Here is a 21512-nt window from a genome sequence, read left to right on the forward strand (position 1 = left end):
GTTTCTTCATGAGGTTGATGGATTTCCACTCCATACGGCTAAATGCAGTGCCTTGCATGGTGTCAAGTATCAGACGGGTAGCCGTGTTAGTCTGGATCTGTAAAAGCAGCAAAGAATCCTGTGGCACCTTATAGACTAACAGACGTTTTGGAGCATGAGCTTTCGTGGGTGAATACCCACTTCCTCAGATGCATGTAGTGGGAATTTCCAGGGGCAGGTATATATATGCAAGCAAGCTAGAGATAATGAGGTTAGTTCAATCAGGGAGGATGAGGCCCTGTTCTAGCAGCTGAGATGTGAAAACCAAGGGAGGAGAAACTGGTTTTGTAGTTGGCAAGCCATTCACAGTCTTTGTTTAATCCTGAGCTGATGGTGTCAAATTTGCAGATGAACTGAAGCTCAGCAGTTTCTCTTTGAAGTCTGATCCTGAAGTTTTTTTGCTGCAGGATGGCCACCTTAAGGTCTGCTATAGTGTGGCCAGGGAGGTTGAAGTGGTCCCATTGTTATTGCTGCTCAAGTATGGTAAAATGGGTGACGGTGGTGGCCAAAAGATTGGATAGGAGTATCTGACAGCACAGTATTGTGGGGGAGAATGTTCAGACCCTAGACCAAGATTTTAAAACTATGGCTTGGTAGTAGATGGTTGTGAGGATGAGGACTGAGTTTGACAAGGCGTACGTCTTTGTGAGAGTTGTTTATTTCTATTCTGGTCAAATTGCTGTTGTTGTGGGCGATGGAAAGAGGTGTCTCTGCCCTTTTGATATGGTGTGTACCAGTGTCGCTTATTAGGCTTAAAATGTGCAGGGTGGCCTGAGAATTCTTCATAGTATGAAGGACGTCATGCATTTTTGCAGAGAAGAGCTTCTCCTGATCGAAAAGGAGATCTTCCACCTTGCGTTGGAGCTCTATTGGAATACTGGATGATTGTGACAATAAGGCCTTGTGCATTACGACAGCTGTGGCCATCGTTCTTGCAGCAGTGTCTGCTATACCCATTGAGGCCTGTAAAGCCATTTGGGCAGTTAGTTGTCCCTCGTTCATGATGGCAGTGAACTTGGGGCATTTTTCCTCTGATAGAACCTCAAGGAATTCTTGTAGTTTACTGTAGTTGTCAAAGTTGTACTTTGCAAGAAGGGCTGAAGGAGTGGACCAGAATTCAGGTTGTTTGCTGTAATCGTTGGCAGCTTCCACCACCAGGGAGTTATGTTGTGGGTGGGAGAAGAGAAAGTCCATCCCTGTAGCTGGTACAAAGTACTTCCTGTCAGCTCTTTTACTTGTAGGTGGTATGGTTGTGGGGGTCTGCCTAATATTTTTCTGCTGGTTCCATTATGGCATCGTTGATGGGGAGTGCAATTTTCGATGAACTGGATGTCTGTAGGATATGTAGCAGCTTGTGCTGGATTTCTTCCACGTTAAGTAGAATGTCTTGGCTGGTGGCTACTCTTTTAAAGAGTTCCTGAAATTGTTTCAGGTTGTCTACTGTAGTTGGAGGTGGTGGTCTGATGGCTTTGTCAGGAAGGAAGATGAATTATGAGCTGGCAAAATGCCTTCCTGGTCTGAGCCTTCTTTCTCTTCATATTCCATGCCTTTGGCTGCTTCCAACGTATCCCTACTCTAGGAAGCTGGAAGAGGACAAATTTCCCCTCAGGCTGGAGTCAAGGGTCTAGTATATTGGGCCCTATATGCCGCCCAGGGATCTGGGGGGCGGGGGGCACTGCAGAGGGAAAGGCATCAGCGGGCGAATCCAGGGCTGCCTGTACTATTGTTGTTTCTCTCGAGGTTGGCGGGACTTGGTCTTAACGGCCTCACATGGAGGTCTCCTCTCCATGGGTTAAGAGTGCTGGGAAGAGAACTGGCTCCCACATATGTCCTCTTCTTCATCGCTGGAGAGAGGCTGGGGAGCAGATGAAGTAGTTAGCTGCTCCATTAGTTGGTCCGGAGATCCCTCGGTGCTGAGCAATGGCAACCAGGATATCAAAGAAACTGCTGTCTCTTTCTGGTGGAGAAACTGTTGCAGAGCTATGTGCTTCTGTGGTGGTACAGTTGGTGTCAATGCGGTCAGAGCCATTCTTGGGCTGTCCATTGGTGCCGACTCCCACACCAAGGTCATCGGTGCCATGCAGGAGGAGAGTCTTGACTCCGTTCCAGAGTGGCAGGGCTCGGCAGAAGTCCACAAACGGACAGTGCCAGAGGTGCCTGGAGCCTCAAATATGCTCACTCTACTTGAGCTCAGCACCAAGGATAGCGACCTCGCAGGGGACCTTTCCTTTCTCTAACTGGCCCTATCAGGGGAGGTCGCAGCTCGATTCCTGGATTATTTGGAAGACTGAGCATTCCCATTAGCAGAGGTTTTGTTCAGGGAACCATCTGCTGATGTTGATTTTTGTCGCTGAAGAGACTTCCATCAAAAAAATCTTGAAGTAGAGATCTTGATCATTCCTTGCCCGGGCTTTAAAATTGCTGCAATGGGCATATTTTTGAGGGATATGGGTCTCCTTCAAACAATGTACACATGAGTGACTGTCTGAGATGGGAATCACCTCACAAGGGTCACATTGTTTAAACCCAGCCAAGCCAGGCATTGCGGCCGTTAAAGTTTCCCAACGGGGAAAGAGTGGGAAAAATAACAAAAGAAAATATCTATACTAATTTTTTTAAAAGAACAATAACTAACTAGCTAAACTAGACTTACTAGACAGTTAATCTAACTATTTCTACAGAGAAAAAATAAAGAGGCAGCACGGTCAGTGAGCTCTGTCTGCAGCCCAGGATGGTTGAGAAGGAACTGAGTGGGTCGGGTTGTGTGTGCACTACATGAGGTGCCAATGGCACCACAAGACAACTACTGCACGTGTGCACCCCGACTGAACATTACTACTGAAAATCTCTGATCTGCGGCGAAGGAACACACCAACACCTAAAATGGAGCACCCACAGGACACTACTTGAAGAAGAAAGAGAGATGAAAGTCTACCTATAGTGCGTGAAAGAACTGCATCCTGCGGAGGACACAACAAGCAGTATGCACCTTGGAGACACCATTTCATCAGTTTATTAGACTAACCAATAGTGTATGCAGTGTTGTTATAGCTGAGTTGGTCCCAGGATATTAGAGAGACAAGGTGGGTGAGGTAATATCTTTTATTGGACCAATTTTATCAGTGAGAGAAACAAACTTTTGAGCTTACACAGAGCTCAGTGGTCAAGAAGAGCTCTGTGTAAGCTCAAAAGTTTGTCTTTCTCACCAACAGAAGTTGGTCCAATAAAAGATATTACCTTGCCCACCTTGTCTCTCTAACAACCAGTAGTGTGACACTATAGTAATGAGCATCAGTTGTAAAGGTGTAGGACTGCAGGGCTTAATGTCAGCCATGAGAAAAGGAGATCCAACTAGCAATGACTGCAGCAAAAGCCTTTTGGGAACTATGATGGGTTACAAGAAATCTGGTTGGGCTGCTCTGACCCAAGAACCTCTTAATATTAACTGGCAAGGGGGTGCAGAGGGATTCAAATATCTCCTGATTATGGTATGCACATTTGGGTTCATTGAAGAATGTCATTTGAGGTCTCAAATGAAAATTGGTGTCACACTGGTCATCAATATCATTGTGAAAAGTATGTACTATGTAAGGAGTTATGTATATGTATTAGAAAATTATGTTCTTAAGCATGTAAGTTAAAAGCAGTTCACCAAAAGATGACAATTAGACAGATTCCTCCAGACAGGGTATAAGAAACACGTATCTGTTGAGATATAAATTAAGCATTTTAAGCTAACACAATGGATGCCCATTTACAAATGGTGTCAAACGTTTATGAAGAGATATGAATTCAACAGGGGTTTAGCTTCTTTATGAGTAAAGACAATGAAGGCAAAGAGGGCACTGTGGCATCCTGCACCTACAAACTAAACAGACAACGTGTTTGTTTTCATAAAAGGACGGTTTCAGCCAATCTTGGTTGAAAACAATGAACAGGCCTTTGGGCGAGAGAAAGTTCTTTAGATAGGAGGTTAACCAGTTATTTAAGTTTTGTCTCTAGATAGTGGTGTTATGATTTTGTTTTATATGTAACCATTTGTTTCCAATATCCTTCTTCCCTCTCATGTGCATCACTGGTCTTTGATGATAAACTTATTCTTATTTTCATTGTAAATGTATCCAAGTGCTGTGTGTTAAGCAAAGTGCTGGTCTTGAGTTGAATCTTACAACCTGGTGTGTACTGTTCCTTTGAGAATATCAGGCCCAGTGCATGAGTGTTCAAGGGATAAAGGTCTGGAGCAGCGGTGCTCAAACTTTTGTACTGGTGACCCCTTTCACAGAGCAAGCTTCTGAGTGCGACCCCCCCTTATAAATTAAAAACACTTTAAAAATATTTAACACTATTAGAAATGCTGGAGCTGAAGTGGGGATTGGGGTGGAGCCTGACAGCTTGCGACCCCCAAGATAATAACCTCACAACCCCCTGAGGGGTCATGAACCCGTTTGAGAACCCCTGGTCTGGACATAGGGAATGCTCCCAGTATTCAGGGGTTGGCGTATGCCTCTCTCTACCTGTACAGAGAGAATGAGGTCTACAGAGGCCTGGAAGGTACTGCTTGTGCTACCAGAAGCTCTTCATTTGAGGAAGCAGCTCCACAGCAAGCACACACAAGACTCCATGCATTATGTGAAGGGCTAAGTAACACTTTATTATTCATTTTTCCACATCATTCATGATTTTATAGATCTCTATCATACCCCCTCCACCTTAGTCATCTCCTAAACCGAACAGTTCCAGTTTTTCTAATCTCTCCTCATGTAGAAGCTGTTTCATACTCCTAAACATTTTTATTACTATTCTCCGTATTTTTTCCAGTTCTAATATTTTTTTTGGAGATGGGGCAACCAGAACTGCAAACAGTATTCAAAGAGTGGGCATACTATGGATTTATATAGTGGCATTATTATATTTTCTTATTATCTACCCCTTTCCTAATGGTCCCTAACATTCTGGTAGCTTTTTTGACTGCTGCTGCACACAGAACTATCCACAATGACTAGAAGATCTCTTTCTTGAGTGATAACTGTTATTTTAGACCCTATCATTTTGTATGTATAGTTGGATTATGTTTTCCAATGTGCATTACCTTGCATTTATCAACACTGCATTTCATCTGCCATTCTGTTGACGTGTCACCCACAGTCAGCTTTGGACTTAACTATCTTCAGTAATAGTATCATCTGCAAACTTTACCACCTCACTGTCTATCTCCTTTTTCAGATCATTTATGAATAAGTCTAAGATTTAATTACGGGCAGTGATGAGCTCCCAAAATCCTAATAACCGGTTCCCTACTGGGTCCTCGGCAGCACTTGGGCAGCAGCGGGGTGTGTGTGTGTGTCTCTTCACTCGCTCCGGGTTTTCGGTGGCATTTTGGCAGCGGGTCCTTCACCCGGAGCAAGTGAAGACTCCCCGAGCCACCAAAGTGCCGCTGAAGACCCAGTAGGGAACCGTGTGGTGCCTGTCCCCGCCCCATCTGACCCCAACCCATCAACCCCCACCGTTCCTTGTCCTCTGACCACGCCCCCTCCGGAGAACAAGAGTGAAAGTAAGTCCAGTGACTTATCAGTAAACTGGGGCCAGTTCTGGCCTCCAGAAGTGATGTGGCTGAGCGAGTCAGAGCCTGCCTCAGCCCACCCTGTAAGGTAAGTGCCCTCCCCCCGCCCACACTGGGGTAGCAGCAGCAACCTGGGGCTCCAGGGGCTATTTGAAGGGCCTGGGGCTCCCCTGATTCTACTGCCCTGGCCTTTTAAATAGCTGTGGGAGCCCTGGAGAAGTGGCAGGGCTCCCATGGCTATTTAAAGGACTGGGGCAGCAGAGACAGCTGGAGTCCCAGGCCCTTTAAATAGCCGCGGGAGCCAACCGCTACCCCTAGGCTCCGGGGGCTATTTAAAGGGCCCAGGGCCCCCCTGTTTCTACTGCCCTGGCCCTTTAAATAGCAGCTGGAGCCCTGGAGTAGTGGTGGTGGGGCTCCGGCAGCTATTTAAAGGGCCAGAGCAGTAGAAGCAGCTGGAGCCCCAGACTTTTTAAATAGCCCCCAGGCCACTGCAGCCCTACCCCACAGCTTCAGCAGTGGCGCTCCGGTGGCAATTTAAAGGGCCTGGGACAGGACGGTCCCGCAGGCCAGATGTGGTCTGCGGACTGGAGTTTGCCCACCCGCTGGTCCCTTTAATAACTGGTTCTACACCGGCTTCTAATTTTATCAACTGGTTCTTGCAAACCAGCGCAAATCGGCTTGAGCTCACCACTGGTCATGGGTATTTTTGGTAAAAGTCATGGACAGGCCACGAGCAATAAATAAAAATTCACACCCCGTGACCTGTCCATGACTCTAACCAAAAATACCTGACTAAATCTCTACTTCTGGGGTTCTGCTGCTCTGGGGGCCCGCTGCTCCAGTGCTGGGAGTTGACTGACCAGCCGCTGCTCCTGGGGACCACTCTCCAGTCGGCCTCCAGGAGCCCCATGCTGCTGCTCCAGCTGCCCTGGAACTGCTTCTACTTGGGCAGTCCCCAGGACACCTCCAGAACCACTGCTCGGGCGTTCTCCGGAGCCAGCCACACCAGCCGCTGTTCTGGCAGTCCCTGGAGCTAGCTGCCTAGAGCCACCCGAGCAGCGGCCGGTGTGGCTGCCCCAGGGACCGCTGCTAAGATGCTCCCCGGGGCTGCTGCTTGGGCCATCCTTGGGACCAGCCACACTCTCTGTTGCTCGGGTAGCCCTAAAGTGAGCTGCACTAGCCACTGCGGAAGTCATGGAGGTTGCAGAAAGTCACAGAATCCGTGACTTCCACAACTTCCATGAAAGAATCACAGCCTTATTCATGAATATGTTGAACAATATTGCAGCAAGTACAAATCCTTGGGGGACTTTGCTATTTACTTCTCTCCACTCTGAAAACTGACCATTTATTCCTATCTTTTAACCAGTTAATGATCCAAGAGAGGACCTTCCCTCTTATCCCATGACTGCTTACTTTGCTTAAGAGCCTCTGGTGAAGGACCTTGTTAAAGGCTTTCTGAAAGTCCAGGTACATATATCCACTGGATCACCCTTGTCCATATGTTTGTTGACCCCTCAAAGAATTCTAATAGGTTGGTAGAACAGAAAGTTAGTAGTCACCGGAATGTTTTGTCTGTGGCTTCAGAGCCTTACCAGTCCAGAAGTATGAGATAATGTGTGCATCCTGATCACCAATATTTTAAAACTAAGCTAGTAAATTTTAACTTTACCCACAAATTTCATCCTTTGCTGGATTATCATGCTAGTGGTGCCTGAACACTCAGACAATTATACAGATAGGTCTACTAAAGTAATTGGTAGTTTTAAAAAACTTGCTGTAATTTAAATTACAAAACTAAATTATTCAAAACATGGCCATTACTAATCCAGCATTACTTATCTAGCATCCCCAAAGCTACTATTCTTCATGTAATAACACAGACATGGCTTTGTAGGAACTGAAAGTGATACTTATTCAGGACATGTTCCTAATAATAACTCCCTTACTGTATGATCAGTATTCTTATGCGAGTACCACATAAAAGCCAAAATAGATCAGATGGAACCTCCTTCCCATCTTATCTCTGTCAGAATGCATTTTCCATCACATAAGAGAAAATGAAGCTATTTTTACTGCTGCTAATTTTAAAATATGTAAAGGCACTTTGTTAGTAGCAGCCATTAAAATACAATAGTCTATATTAACAATTAAAAGAACTGAAGCGAATACGCATTATTGCAGTGGTGTGGATCATAACTGTAGAATACTGTATTTAAAAAAAAATGGTAAAGCCAATATAAAAATGACGTACTAGGAAAGATACATTAACTAGTTCAAAGAAAGCAGTCATTATCTGTGACATAGAGTATATTTGGGTAAACTTCCAAACCAAAAATAAAATGTGGTTGTTTCCTAAACGAAGTAGCAAGATCTTAAAAGATAAAACCAAAGAATGTTACAAATTAAGAAAATTCTATAAAACACTTTGAAATAATTAACCTCCTTATGTCAGCAGAGCAATACCACCAGTCTCAAAATGGATTTATAAAAATTAAGTTTACAGATGGAGGTTGGGAGTATTTTGATCACTTACTCAGGCCTTTTGATCCCATGTCGTCAGGGATCTCCTGTAGAGTAGTCCCCAGAGGGCAAGCAATAAAAAGATAATCACAAAAAAAAACAAACTGTCAGTAATGTATAAAACTGGCGCTACGATAAGAGACAGTTTCAAGAACATTACAGGGAGACATAGCTCTACAGAATTTTTTTTCCCCACAGTCAGCTCCTAGGATTTAAAATGGCTAGCAGCTGAAGGGTTATCAGTGATGAAAAAGGCAGAGAGAGCTTACAGTAGGCAAAGATCTGAACAATCAACTTTATTTTTATCGTAAAAATAAGATTTCTGTTTCAAAAATACTTTTTTCCAATGAAGGCAATAAAGATTTAAAAGAAACACCCTTAAAATTAGGACAGTATTAAAATTAAAGATTAAAATAGAACAAATTTCAAAGAACCAGTCTAAAGTGACTGGTTATAGTTCATTTATATTCTGAGTAACAGTTTTACAGCAGTGCACTCTCTATGAAGTTATTGATAAGATACAATTAACAGAGTAACAGAACTTAGTTATCCCCTCCAGTTACACACATAATCATCATCCCACAGTCTCATCCAGTTCATGATGAACCAGGCTGTTCTTGGATTCCAAGAACAGTTAGGATGTACTGTAACAGCACATGAATCAATGTATTGATTTGAAAGGCTGTTTTGCCATTTACATTGTTTGAGTTCCATTAACCTGTTGCAGCTCTTGAAACTGTCTCCAAGGTAACACCCTACTGGAAGCTAGCAGGCCCTTTGGTGTGTGTGTATTTTTTCTCTCCATTGGATTCCACGTACTTACGGTCAATATCACTGGTTTCTTGTTCACTCTGGTCCTTGTTCTTGTAGAAGGGAAATTTTCGGGAAAAGAGGTTCTTTTTACGCTTGTCATTGAATGACTGCTGAAGAAGAGAAGGAGGGGCAAAACAAAGGATGTCTAATGTCTGTGTGTACAAAGGCCCAGCCCCAGCAGCTTTGTGGAAGCTGACTCCTATAACCATGTGATGCAGTTTATATTTTAATTTAACATCATCCCACCTCATCAGAAATAGAGTGGGCTTCTGGTTATGCTGAAACCCTCCATATTTTGCATGTTAACTACTGAAAAATTGGAAGGCTGGTATCCATAGTTTATCATCTGTGGCCTTATGCTTCATAATTCAGATCCTTTGTGAACAGAAAAATGTGAGAGCCAGTAGGCTGCTAAAGCCATCAAAAGTAAAACCCATTTGCTAAAAAGAATGGAGGAAGTCACAGATATTAGCTAGTACAGGGGTAACCAGATATTCACAGCATTATCTGCCTGTAAAGGCACAACTATATATTTGAATGACAGCCAATGTATATGAAAGCAAAATAATTAAATGCTGATACTACTTCCAGGAAAAAGAGTGATGAAAATAACAATTTTACAAAAGCAATTGTTTTGTCCGCTTGAAACATTCATTTAATACAAAAATCTCTGCGTTTTCCTTGATTCTTTTGCATCAGCAATTCCTCACAAATTCATGGCAAGAAATGAACATTGCAGTGGGAAAGTCCACATCCCAGTGCCAAGGTCCATTCTTAACACTTACTTGTTTCATTTGTTCAGATTGTTTATTTTTCTTCAGCATTGTGGGGATGGGACACAGAGGTGGAACTGACATTTTAGAAATCAGACACTGCAAAGCTCAGGATGGTATTCAGCAAGAATTAGGACTTCTTGTATTGATGTTGCTGAAGGATTTGTACAGCTCAGATGCTTTATCCTTATATAGTGAGGATTTTTTTTATCACTTTTTTTTCCATTTGAGCTCAAGCTATTATTACAATCCTAAGTTACTTTACAAATAAGATGAAGATATATCTTTATGTACATTGTATGTGGAAGATGGAAACATAGATTAAATTAAAATTGGTGATGTCTACTCCTGAAAATATGATGGAAGCCTCCCATCCTTACACCGTAGTTCTATCCTGGAAAGTGACTATATTAAAATGGAACCTTCTTACTGTGCACAACTCCTCCCTGTATCATTAAGTGATTTGTTTAATAAGCAGTCAGTCAGTGTGCTTCATGTGGTCTGCAGAACTTCTGTTACTGGTGATGATGTGAAAGCAGTGGCTGAGTTTGCAGAGTTTCTTTCTAAATTAAAAACGTGATATGGAAGAATGGAATGTGCCAGAAGAATGGAGCAACACAATGCCATTTTTACAGAGCCATTTTTCAAAGTAAATTCTTCAAAAGAAAGTACTGGTTTTCAGTTCATGCTATAAGGATTCTATTAATAGTTATTTCTAGAATCTACAGCATAACTGCAATATGCTTTGTCCATCATATTTTATCCAGTTTGATCATACCCTCTCTTAATCACAATATGATCCAGATGAAGGTAAGCCTTATTGGAAGAAACACGTACAAGGTGTTTTTTCCTTTCCTACCACTACTCCATGTGGAAGGAGATACAGCAGCAATTAGGGGGTCAGGCAGCACTGTGCTTTGACTTGCTGTGCTCTTTTTTCAGGGCTAGTGCACAACCAGCACAATGATAAGCTTGGCATTTAGTCAGTGAATGCCTGCAGCGTATCATGTTGTCTGCACTCTACTACAATGTTCACAGCCTTTCCGGCCATCTGCTTTAACACAGACTTGTTTAGCAATGTCAGATGCTGGAGGATGAACTGATGTCATCACTGCCGTTGATAAAATTATTTTGTTATTTAAATATTACCAAGTGCAAAAAAGGCATATGGTACCAGTGGAACACAATAAGGCATGTCAGAGAAGGGAGAGTTCTGGAAAAAACAGCACTAAAAATATTAAGTAGGAAGTTCATAAAACCCCTTAATTGGTTGGCATCAGTGAGTAGGAATACTGGTATTCAGCTGTGAGAAGTACCATCGTGACATATGGGCACGAGAACTGGCACCTAACCAATCATATGTTTGCATGAAATACAGGTGGTATGGGCAGGATTCTGGGCTATGATTCTCTTGAGCTTCAGTACCTAAGCTAATGGCAGCAAGTCACTGCTACTTCAGCACAGAGGTCCATCAATCTTTCTTAAAATTGAAATTAACCCTAGATCTCACAACCATGTACGCTAAGTATGTAACATGGATTTCCACAAACGGAGGTCTCACATAACAAATACAACTGCAGCACGAGGGAAAGGCCACCATGGAGCATAAGTCAGACAAAATGTCTCAACCTCAAAAGAAGAACATTATGGAAAACTGTGACAAAATTTTGGTGCAAGTCAAATAAGGCAGAAAGATTTAGCTATTTTTGACAATTAGAACAATACAGTGGTGCTTTTAATGCACTTCTGGCAGTATACTCATTTTTGTTTAGCTATACCTTTTAAAAATATTTGATAAAACTAATCTTTGATTTGACTTCCTCTACAGTTCATTTTATTGAGTTAAAACCATTTAACAATAATTTCATATACTGCATATATAATGGTCAGAGTCAGTTTCATTGCAAAATAAATAATAATCATGTACTGATTTTAAATAAAACATTAGCCAAAAGATGATTTAAAAAAATATGATTATAAAGGCTATAGAGAATTGCTGATTAGTTGCAGACACATTAATTTTATAACTATTTCATAAACCCATTGCAAATTATGGATAGATTACACAAGAAAGAATTTGTTAACCACAGATGAAGCACAAGCAAAATGAGATAAATGTGTATATTAAAAGAATAGACAAGAAACATGATAATCATGCAAGCTCCAGTTTCTCAGTTTTCCTTAGAATAAATGGAATTGGCATTTTAATGTTTTCTCTCATTAATATTATATTTAGAGCTGCAATACTTACTTTATTACTACATAGAATCCTTTAAGTAAGAATTCTCGATACATGTCAAAGTAGTATAATATAATACATATGTAAAATACTGCAGATATCTTTCATAAAGTTACATTAGGGGAAAATACTCAATGAGAATTACAGTGAGGTACTAAGGGTATTTTAAAGAGAAACTGAAATATTGACATTTTCAGCTGAAGCAAAAGACTATGAACAGTTTAAGATTAATGAGCGCTTGGAACAGGAACTGTTATTATAGAGAAAGAAATGCAGTTCTCTATCAATGGCAAGCGTAGTTTGTTTTTCCACTCAGTATTTCATGCATATTTTTGGTGCTGTGTTAATACACAGTTACTGTGTACAAACTTTGCTACAGTCAACATACAAGACTATGATTTAAATACATAGTTAATTCAGTTAACTGTTTACAATTTTATGGTAGACAAGTTACAAAAACATGCGATTATCTTCTCAAGGAATATGTTGTATGGTAATGTTTTGCAAAATTATTCTAATTTAATTAAAAACAATCACTACAAATATTTAAATGTCTAAAAATGTTCCTTTTTGCAACTATCAAAGGTTGAAGATGTCAGTTACAAGTAAGGTGAAAAACTTGAAATTAACGTATAACTTTATAACTGTAAAAAAAAAAGTAATCTCCTCAATGGTAAAATGATAAATGCTATAAAAATAAAGAGTAAATTCAAAATATATAAAAATTACTGCACCCTCAGCTGGCATGGTATAATATTCCAATATGTAATTTTGCATGTACAAACTGAAAAAATATAAGTAATGATCAGAGTAAGTCTCAAGGCAGTATTAAATTTGGCCGTCAGAAAGTCACTAAAGGTATTTGTTTCTATCTAAAACAGACTATGTGCAAAAATGCAGATACACATTTAAGTGCATTTTACTACTGATACAACTAATTAAAACTTTCAATGTGTAACATGGGCATAGCATGCATTATCTAGTAAGCAGGTATCCAAACAGGCACTGTTTAAACTGCTCTGTTGAAAGCGCTGATTAAACAAAATTCTTTTGAGGTTACTCAGCTGCAGATATGCCTAACAGTACACCAAGCTATCTTACAAACACCAGTGAAAGGCACATTGCATCTGCTGACAGGAACCATGTAATAAAAGAAAGCAGAAGTTGGTCCAATAAAAGATAAGTCCTACTTTATCAGGACTATATATTCATATTCTTATTACCTTGTCCCTTCAATTTGATTCTGTGAATTTATACAAATCATATAAAGCAAATGATATCTAACTTACTAAGTAAACGCAATTAAAAGGAAATCTTTGGGATCTATAGCAGTAGCCTACTCTGGATATTGCTGCATTAGCTCTCTCTATTTTTAAAATGGTTACAATAAATAACTAGTGTTTTTATTTCCAATGAATTACAAAGTATGTTTTGGCTAAAATATCAACACATTAGTAATTTAGGTAAGTCCTTAAACTGAAAATGTATTTTAGCTATGCTTATTAGTGTATCAGTAGTTGTAGAAGATCTGGAAACATCTGTTACAATTTTAAGGGGGTTGATTTGATTGTAAAACTGGAGTATTTAGGAAAGATATGGACAAATTGGAGAAAGTCCAGAGAAGAGCAACAAAAATGATTAAAGGTCTAGAAAACATGATCTATGAGTGAAGACTGAAAAAGTAGGGTTTGTTTAGTCTCAAGAAGAGGAGACTGAGATGGGACATAACAGCAGTTTTCAAGTACATAAAAGGTTATTACAAGGAGGTGGGAGAAACATTGTTCTCCTTAACCACTAAGGATAGGACAAGAAGCAATGGGCTTAAATTGCAGCAAGGGCGGTTTAGATTGGACGTTAGGAAAAACTTTCTGTCAGGGTAGTTAAGCATTGGAATAAATTACCTAGGGAGGTTGCGGAATCTTCATCATTGGAGGTTTTAAAAAGCAGGTTAGACAAACACCTGTCAGGGATGGTCTAGATAATACTTGGTTCTGCCATGAGTGCAGGGAACTGAACTACATGACATCTTGTAGTTTCTTTCAGTTTTACGATTCTATAATTCATTCACAGCTCAAAATGATCTCAATCATTGCAGAATATAATTATATTCTAAAATTTGAAAAATGGTGAGGCTATTTAAAAAATGGTAGTAACAGATTTTTCCTGAGACTATTTTGGATGGTCATGCATTACAATTCTGAGCATTTGTAATAATTTGGTGAAACAGTAGTTTCCTAAATATTACCTCAGGGTGAATTTTTACTATTTTGTCCTCTAAAACAACAGTTTTTGACATGCATAAACTGCCCTTCAGTTTCTGATGAACCAATAACAAATGAACCAATAAATGTTAACCTAGAGTTTTTGTTAACTGACAATGAGAATCTTTCTCACATAGTCCTTAAGTGACTCAAAATGTAGGTTTATTATCCTCAGACAGACCTAGTGACAAAAACTGTTTAGACTTCATTATTAAAAAAATACTGTATAGGGTAGGCACTGTTTAAAATGATGGAGCAAAGTCACTCTTTCCTCCAAAAGAGACCATTAAGGATCTGGTCCCATTAAAGACCCATAGCTTTCAAATACTACATGATTTTTTTTTTGGCATTAATCTATCACCATATAGGACCATTTCTATTTATGGATCTCTCTGAATATTAACAACAACATTCACTCCTAACCTAGTTTTTCAGACGCATTTGGGAACACTGGCAAAACTGAATCAGATTTGTTTATAAAATTACTAGAGTTGTCGATTAATCATAGTTAACCCGTGATTAACTAAAAAAATTAATTGCTATTAATTGCAGTTTTAATTGCACTATTAAATAATAAAATACCAATTGAAACTTATTAAATATTTTGGATGTTTTTCTACATTTTTACATATATTGTATTCTGTGTTATACTTGAAATCAAAGTGTATATTATTTTTGCTTACAAATATTTGCACTATAAAAATTATAAACAAAATAGTATTTTTCAATTCACTTCATACAAATACTATAGCGCAATCTTTTTGTCATGAAAGTACAACTTACAAATGTAGATTTTTCTTGTTACATGCACTCAAAAACAAAACAATGTAAAACTTCAGAGCCTATAAGTCCACTCAGTCCTTTCTTGTTCAGCCAATCACTAAGACAAACAAGTTTGTTTACATTTACAGGCAATAATGCTGCCCTCTTCTTATTTATGTCACCCAAAAGTGAGAACAGGCATTTGGCATGGCACTTTTGCAGGAGCGGCTCCAGGCACCAGCATGCCAAGCGCATGCCTGGAGCAGCAAGCCATGCGGGGCACTCTGCTGGTCGCTGCGAGGGCGGCAGGCAGGTTGCCTTCGGCAGCATGCCTGCGGAGGGTCCGCTGGTCCCGTGGCTTCGGCGGACCTCCCGCAGGCGTGCTGCCGAATTCGTGGGACCGGCGACCTCCCGCAGGCAAGCTGCCGAAGGCAGCCTGCCTCCTGTGCTTGGGGCGGCAAAATACCTAGAGCCGCCCCTGACTTTTGTAGCCGGCATTGCAAGGTATTTAAGTGCCAGATAGGCTAATTATTCATATGCCCCCTCAAGCTACAGCCACCATTCCAGAGGACATGCTTCCTCACTGATGACGCTCATTAAAAAAAAAAAAAGCATTAATTAAATTTCTGACTGAACTCCTTGGGGAAGAATTGTATGTCCCCTGCTCTGTTTTACCCACAATCTGCAACGTATTTCCTGTTACAGCAGTCTCGGATAATGACCCGGCACATATTGTTCATTTTAAGAATACCTTCACTCCAGATTTGACAAAAAACGCAAGGAAGGTACCAATGCACTTGACCCAAGGTTTAAGAATTTGAAGTGCCATCCAAACTCTGAGAGGGATGAGGTGTAGAGCTTTGTAGTGGCGTGGTTACCTGCTCCTGCCCTGCAGGGCTTGACACAGCCCAGGAGAGGGCTTGGGCTGGGGAAGGGAGCAAAGCCACAGCTGATTGGGGGAAGTGGCTGCAGCTGAGGCCATGCTCCAAACAGACTAACTAGGCCTTATAAGAAGGCCAGGGCAGCCAGAAGCTCAGGAGCCGCTCTCTGCTTGTAGAGAGAGAAGGGCCTGGTTGCCTGGGAGCTGAGCAGGGTACCAGAAGTGGAGCAGGGCTGGGAGAAGGCTAAAGTTGCTGGGGAGCTCCAGCCTGGAAAACCCCCAGATTGTGGGCCTAGCTGAGGGCCTAAGATCAGTACTGGGGCTGCAGAGGGGCAGTCCAGCTATAGAGAGAGGCAGCAGGTCCAGCCTAACCTTGCCTGTGATGAGTGGAATATTCTGCAGTCTGCCCCAGGAAGTGGGGCTAGATAGTGACTGGCAGTAGCCTTACATTGAAGGGAGGTGGGGTTAGTGGGTGGGGGTTCCCCTGGGTGGGGAGACCCAGAGTGTGGATGTACTGCCACGGGGGCAGCAATCCAGAGAAAGAGGCACCGGGGTCCTGGGAGGGACACGGGGGCCAGTGGTAAGGCGGATCATCAGCCTGCAGGGGGTGCTCTAGGACGCTGAAAGAGCTAATTCCCATGGACGACCAGAAGGAGGCGCTGCAGGGGTGAGTCCACTCCTTCCAAGCTTGCTTTCAGAAGTCTTAAAAGAGCAACACCTGGATGCGGAAACAACAGAATCCAAACCACCGAAAAAGAAAATCAACCTTCTGCTGGTGGCATCTGACTCAGATAACGAAAATGAACATGCGTCTGTCTGCACTGCTCTGGACTGTTATCGAGCAGAAACCATCATCAGCATGGACACATGTCTTCTGGAATGGTGGCTGAAGCATGAAGGGACATGTGAATCTTTAGCGCATCTGGCATGTAAATATCTTGAAACACCAGCTACAACAGTGCCACACGAACGCCTGTTCTCATTTTCATGTGACATTGTAAACAAGAAGCAGGTAGCATTATTTCATACAAATGTAAACAAACTTATTTGTCTGAATGATTGGCTGAACAAGAAGTAGGACTGAGTGGATTTGCTGGCTCTAAAATTTTACATTGTTTTATTTTTGAATGCAGGCTTTTTTGTACATAATTCTACATTTGTAAGTTCAACTTTCATGATAAAGAGATTGCATTACAGTACTTGTATTAGGTGAATTGAAAAATACTATTTCTTTTGTTTTTTTACTATGTAAATACTTGTAATCAAAAATAAATATAAAGTGAGCAATGTATACTTTGTATTCTGTGTTATAATTGAAATCAATATATTTGAAAATGTAGAAAACATCCAAAAATATTTAAATAAATGGTATTCTATTACTAACAGTGCAATTAATCATGTGATTAATTTTTTAATTGCTTGACAGCCCTAAAAATTACCATTTGCTAAATAATAATTTTTAGAATGAACTAGTTTTGTCTGACGGACGTTTTAATTTTTAACTGTTATAATTAAATAAGGAAAGTTAAATCCACATACATAAGCCAGTCAAGAATGTTACCTTCCATATTAATTAAAAAAGTAATTAACATTTCATAAACTCACCCCTTTATCGCCTCTCATTTTGGAATTAAATTTCACTGTCTTTAAGCGGGCTCGCTCTTTCTTCTCAACCCTGTAAGAAAAATGAAAAAATGTTACTCTCTCAACATGATCCTTATACTGCCAATCCTAATGCTATAAAATACTACAGCTTTCATATTCTAATAATCATGTGCTTCCAGCATACACATATTCAGTCTGCATAGGGCAATATGAGAAAAATTAATTTTAATTCTCAAACAATATACTGTAGGTTCTGAATGGCAGGGATCCAATAAGGACAGAGACAAATTAGAATCTTTTAGCTATGAGGACACAACTTTCTTATTATTCTTTAGTTTAAACCAAGGAAACTCCTTAATGCACTCTGTCCAGGCAACAGAGGTAAATGAAGGAAAGCAACAGCTATGCTGAGCTGTCGCTTTCCTTCCTTCACTTTTGATATCCAAATCCAGAGCATCCTGTCATTTCCCAGGACTAACTCAGGCCTATAGCCAGGGTCGATAAAAATCAATGATCTAAAAAAAAAATCTGATTTTTTTATTTAATTTTTTTTTATAAAATATTTTTTGAGAAAAAACCTATTTAAAGTTTCAATTAAGATACATTATAGCTCAAAGATATCTCATCATGGAATAGGGATTATGTTATGTGCCTGGATGCTTTGCAAGGATGAGGCCCACACACACAGGTGAATTAATTGGCTTTAATGAAGGTTAAGTGATACACTCGCAACGGGAACTTTACGCGTTGCTGCTACTGGCTTGGGGAATCCAACGTCCGAACAGCTTGGTTGGGTGCGACGTTTAATGCGCAAGCTTTAGCTTTTAGCAATTATAGCATTTTGCTAATAGCATGCAAACTAGCCTTATACATATGCAATAAGGGACTTTTTTTTAGCAGCAATGGCTGCTTTCCCTGGCCTTGGGCCAGGGACTTTTTGCAAACTTTTTTGCAGTTTTTTAAAACACCAGGGCTTTTTACACAGGGCAGTTTTAACTGGTTAAAAGCAACAGTTGCTAGCAACTTTTGTTTGCTTATAACTTTTTTTTGAGAAAGCGCAGGCCCTAGCTTAAACCGTGACAATATTTTTCGGGGTTCCTTACAGATTATAAATTCTAATTCTATAGTATGAGACAATATATTCATGTAATGTTTAAGAAAATGTTGTAAATGAGTTCCAATACCTCATGGATTAGGGACCAATTCTTATGGAGTTCCAGGGGCTTCTGTTTAGATTATTTAGGTTAATCTTTCTATCTACCCAATGTGACTCAGTGCTCAGTCTAGAAGATACCATCAGAGATGCTTAGTTTTGAAGTTCTCAAACTGGATTTGTGTCCAGAGATAACATGCTTGTTAACTGCAAAAATGTTTTTAAACAGATAAATAATATATAGAGGTGAGAAATACAGACCTCAACCCTATTGGCCCTCTGCACATTTCTGTACACAGAGTCAATCCCTTACCTCTTTTTCAAAGTGCAGAGTTTCAAAAAAGTTCATTGAATAGAAGATAGTTGAGGGTGGAATAGATCTGGAAAGGAGAAGAAGTCTGGCGATAAATGTGAGATGGAAGGGACAGGCAGTAGAAACAAAAGTGAAACTGTTTGAGCAGCATATTCCAGAAGTCTCGAGGTCTTTCTGAGTGTAGCCTTCATTGATTTGAGATTTACCACACCACTCTCTCATTAGAAGGGAAAATCTATAATGGCAGCAGGTCATAAGAGACCCAGTGTGGGAATATTTTAATGAAGTTCGTCTACCTGTGGATAAGACAGGCATGTGTGCAAAATGCAAATGGTGCAACAAAGAAATGCAAGACTTGCTTGCTTAAATGAAACAACATCATGAGAAGTGTTCCTTCTCAGGAGGAAGCTGCGCTGAAGATGATGAAAGGAACATGTCTGAACACGCAGGATCTTCAGGTTGGTAAACTTTATTTCATACTTCTTTCTTAAAGACTGTCTGTCTTCCTTCTGTGCTATTCTTGCATTCTCATGTTTGAGCAAAAAATATAGTTGTGATAAAAAATAAATAGCTGAAAAAAGGCAGATCTTCCTTTTACAATTTCACCTTTAAAGTAGTACTGAGTGTCACTGAATATAACAAGTAATACTAAATGAGCAGTATGGTAATAATAATTAAATAACTACATTGACTTATTTTGTTTAGGAGAATTTATCCTCAACATACAGGATTCTGAAGACTATCCACTTTCAAGATCACCATCATTTTCTATAGTTTCAGAGTTATCTGCCAATGATAGTATTTCGGTCACACCATGTAGGTCACAAAGCCACAGTATATCACGTGTAGCAAAAAGAAAAAAAAAAATCTCCATCGTCCAGAAACAACCATAGATAAGTTTTTTATAAGAACCAGCAGATTACAAAAAGAGATAATTGATGAAAAAATTGCTCGGTTTGTTTATGCAACAAACTCTCTTTTCCGTATGATTGAGAACCCCCACTTCACTAACATGGTTCAGTCATGAAGACCATGACGCAATCCACCCAGGATATAGTACAGATGTCGCAGGCAAATTGCTGGATAAAGTGTGTGAAAGAAATTGAGCAGTGTGCAAAAGGTCTAGAGGGTGAAATTGTGAACCTGAATCTTGACGGGTGGAGCAATGTCCACAATGATCCTGTTGTATGTGCTTGTGTGACAACAGAAGACAGGAATGTCTTCCTTACAGAAACAATTGATACATCAGGAAATGCACACACAGCAGAATACTGACAAGAAGTTGCAGTAAAAGCTACAAAAAATTGTGAAAAAAAATTCAAATGTCTAGTATGCAGCTTGGTCACAGACAATGCTGCAAATGTATCCAAGATATTATTTAGAATAGAGTCCCAAGCTAATAACATATGGTTGCAGTGCTCATTTGATTCACCTTCTAGCCAAAGACTTCAGTGTTCCAGAAATAAAGGCTAATGATGTTGAAATTGGAAAATACTTCCGTAACAATCACTTTACAGCAGCTGCTCTGAAAAAAATGGGAGGAACCAAGCTAACTCTCTCACAAGATGTGCGATGGAACTCAGTAGTGGACTGTTTTGAGCAGTATATCAAGAACTGGCCTAACAGATGACAGTTTGTGAACAAAATCCTGAAAAATTACATGACACTGTCACAGCCAAAGTTCTCAACCTTGGGCTTAAGAGAAATGTTGAACATATGCCGAGTACCCTGAAGCCTATTCCTGTAGCCTTGAACAAAATGCAGGGAAATAGCTGTTTTATTGCTGATGCTGTTGAAATTTGGAAGGAACTGAGATTTTAAAAAGAGAAATATGCAATGACAGAGTTAAATTAGAAGCATTAAAAAAAACGAATGGACAAGCACTATTTCCAGCTCATTTTCTTGCAAATATTCTCAATACTCGGTAACAGGGTCAAACCTTAACTGCTGAAGAGGAGGAGTTGGCTATGACATGGACAGCCAGCAATCATCCCTCCATAAAGCCGACTATAATAAACTTCAGAGCTATGGGTGAACCATTCAAGAAATAGATGTTTGCTGATGATGTTTTAAAGGAAGTCACACCAGCGAACTGGTGGAAGTCACTTAAGCACTTGGATTCAGAGACTGTTTAAGTCAGAGGTCGGCAATCTTTCAGAAGTAGTGTGCTGAATCTTCATTTATTCACACTAATTTAAGGTTTCGCGTGACAGTAATACATTTTAATGTTTTTAGAAGGTCTCATTCTATAAGTCTATAATATATAATTAAACTATTATTGTATGTAAAGTAAATAAGGTTTTTTAAATGTTTAAGAAGCTTCATTTAAAATTAAATTAAAATGGAAAGCCCCCCAGACTAGTGGCCAGGACTTGGGCAGTGAGAGTGCCCCTAAAAATCTGCTCGCATGCTGCCTTCGGCACACGTGCCATAGGTTGCCTACCCTTGGTTTAAGTGATAATCTCACTTTTAACAGCAGTAACAGGAAAATGAAGGTGAAGATGACTGAGTTAGCTGCAGAAGCCAATATTTTAAGTTTCTCATGTTAACCTGGCTGACAGTCGTTTTAATTTTTGTTTTTAAATATTTCA

The 21512-nt window shown here is 40.2% G+C and overlaps 1 protein-coding gene across 35 annotated transcripts in view; it reads right to left on the reverse strand.

Annotated features, from left to right (window-relative positions):
* Nucleotides 1-21512, reverse strand: part of DLG1 (discs large MAGUK scaffold protein 1) — a 395120-nt gene that overhangs the window by 40948 nt on the left and 332660 nt on the right. For 18 of the 35 annotated variants that reach the window (XM_030574802.1, XM_030574813.1, XM_030574803.1 and 15 more), the window contains 2 exons: nt 17456-17525; nt 8946-9045 (listed from right to left, as the gene is read on the reverse strand). In XM_030574802.1, the coding sequence (XP_030430662.1) occupies nt 8946-9045; nt 17456-17525 (170 nt within the window). Of the gene's footprint in view, nt 1-8135; nt 8170-8945; nt 9046-17455; nt 17526-21512 lie in introns of all 35 variants that reach the window. The other 17 variants (XM_030574808.1, XM_030574809.1, XM_030574819.1 and 14 more) reach the window with 2 other exon arrangements.

This window comes from Gopherus evgoodei, chromosome 9 (genome assembly GCF_007399415.2).
Source record: "Gopherus evgoodei ecotype Sinaloan lineage chromosome 9, rGopEvg1_v1.p, whole genome shotgun sequence".
Classification (NCBI taxonomy): Eukaryota; Metazoa; Chordata; order Testudines; family Testudinidae; genus Gopherus; species Gopherus evgoodei.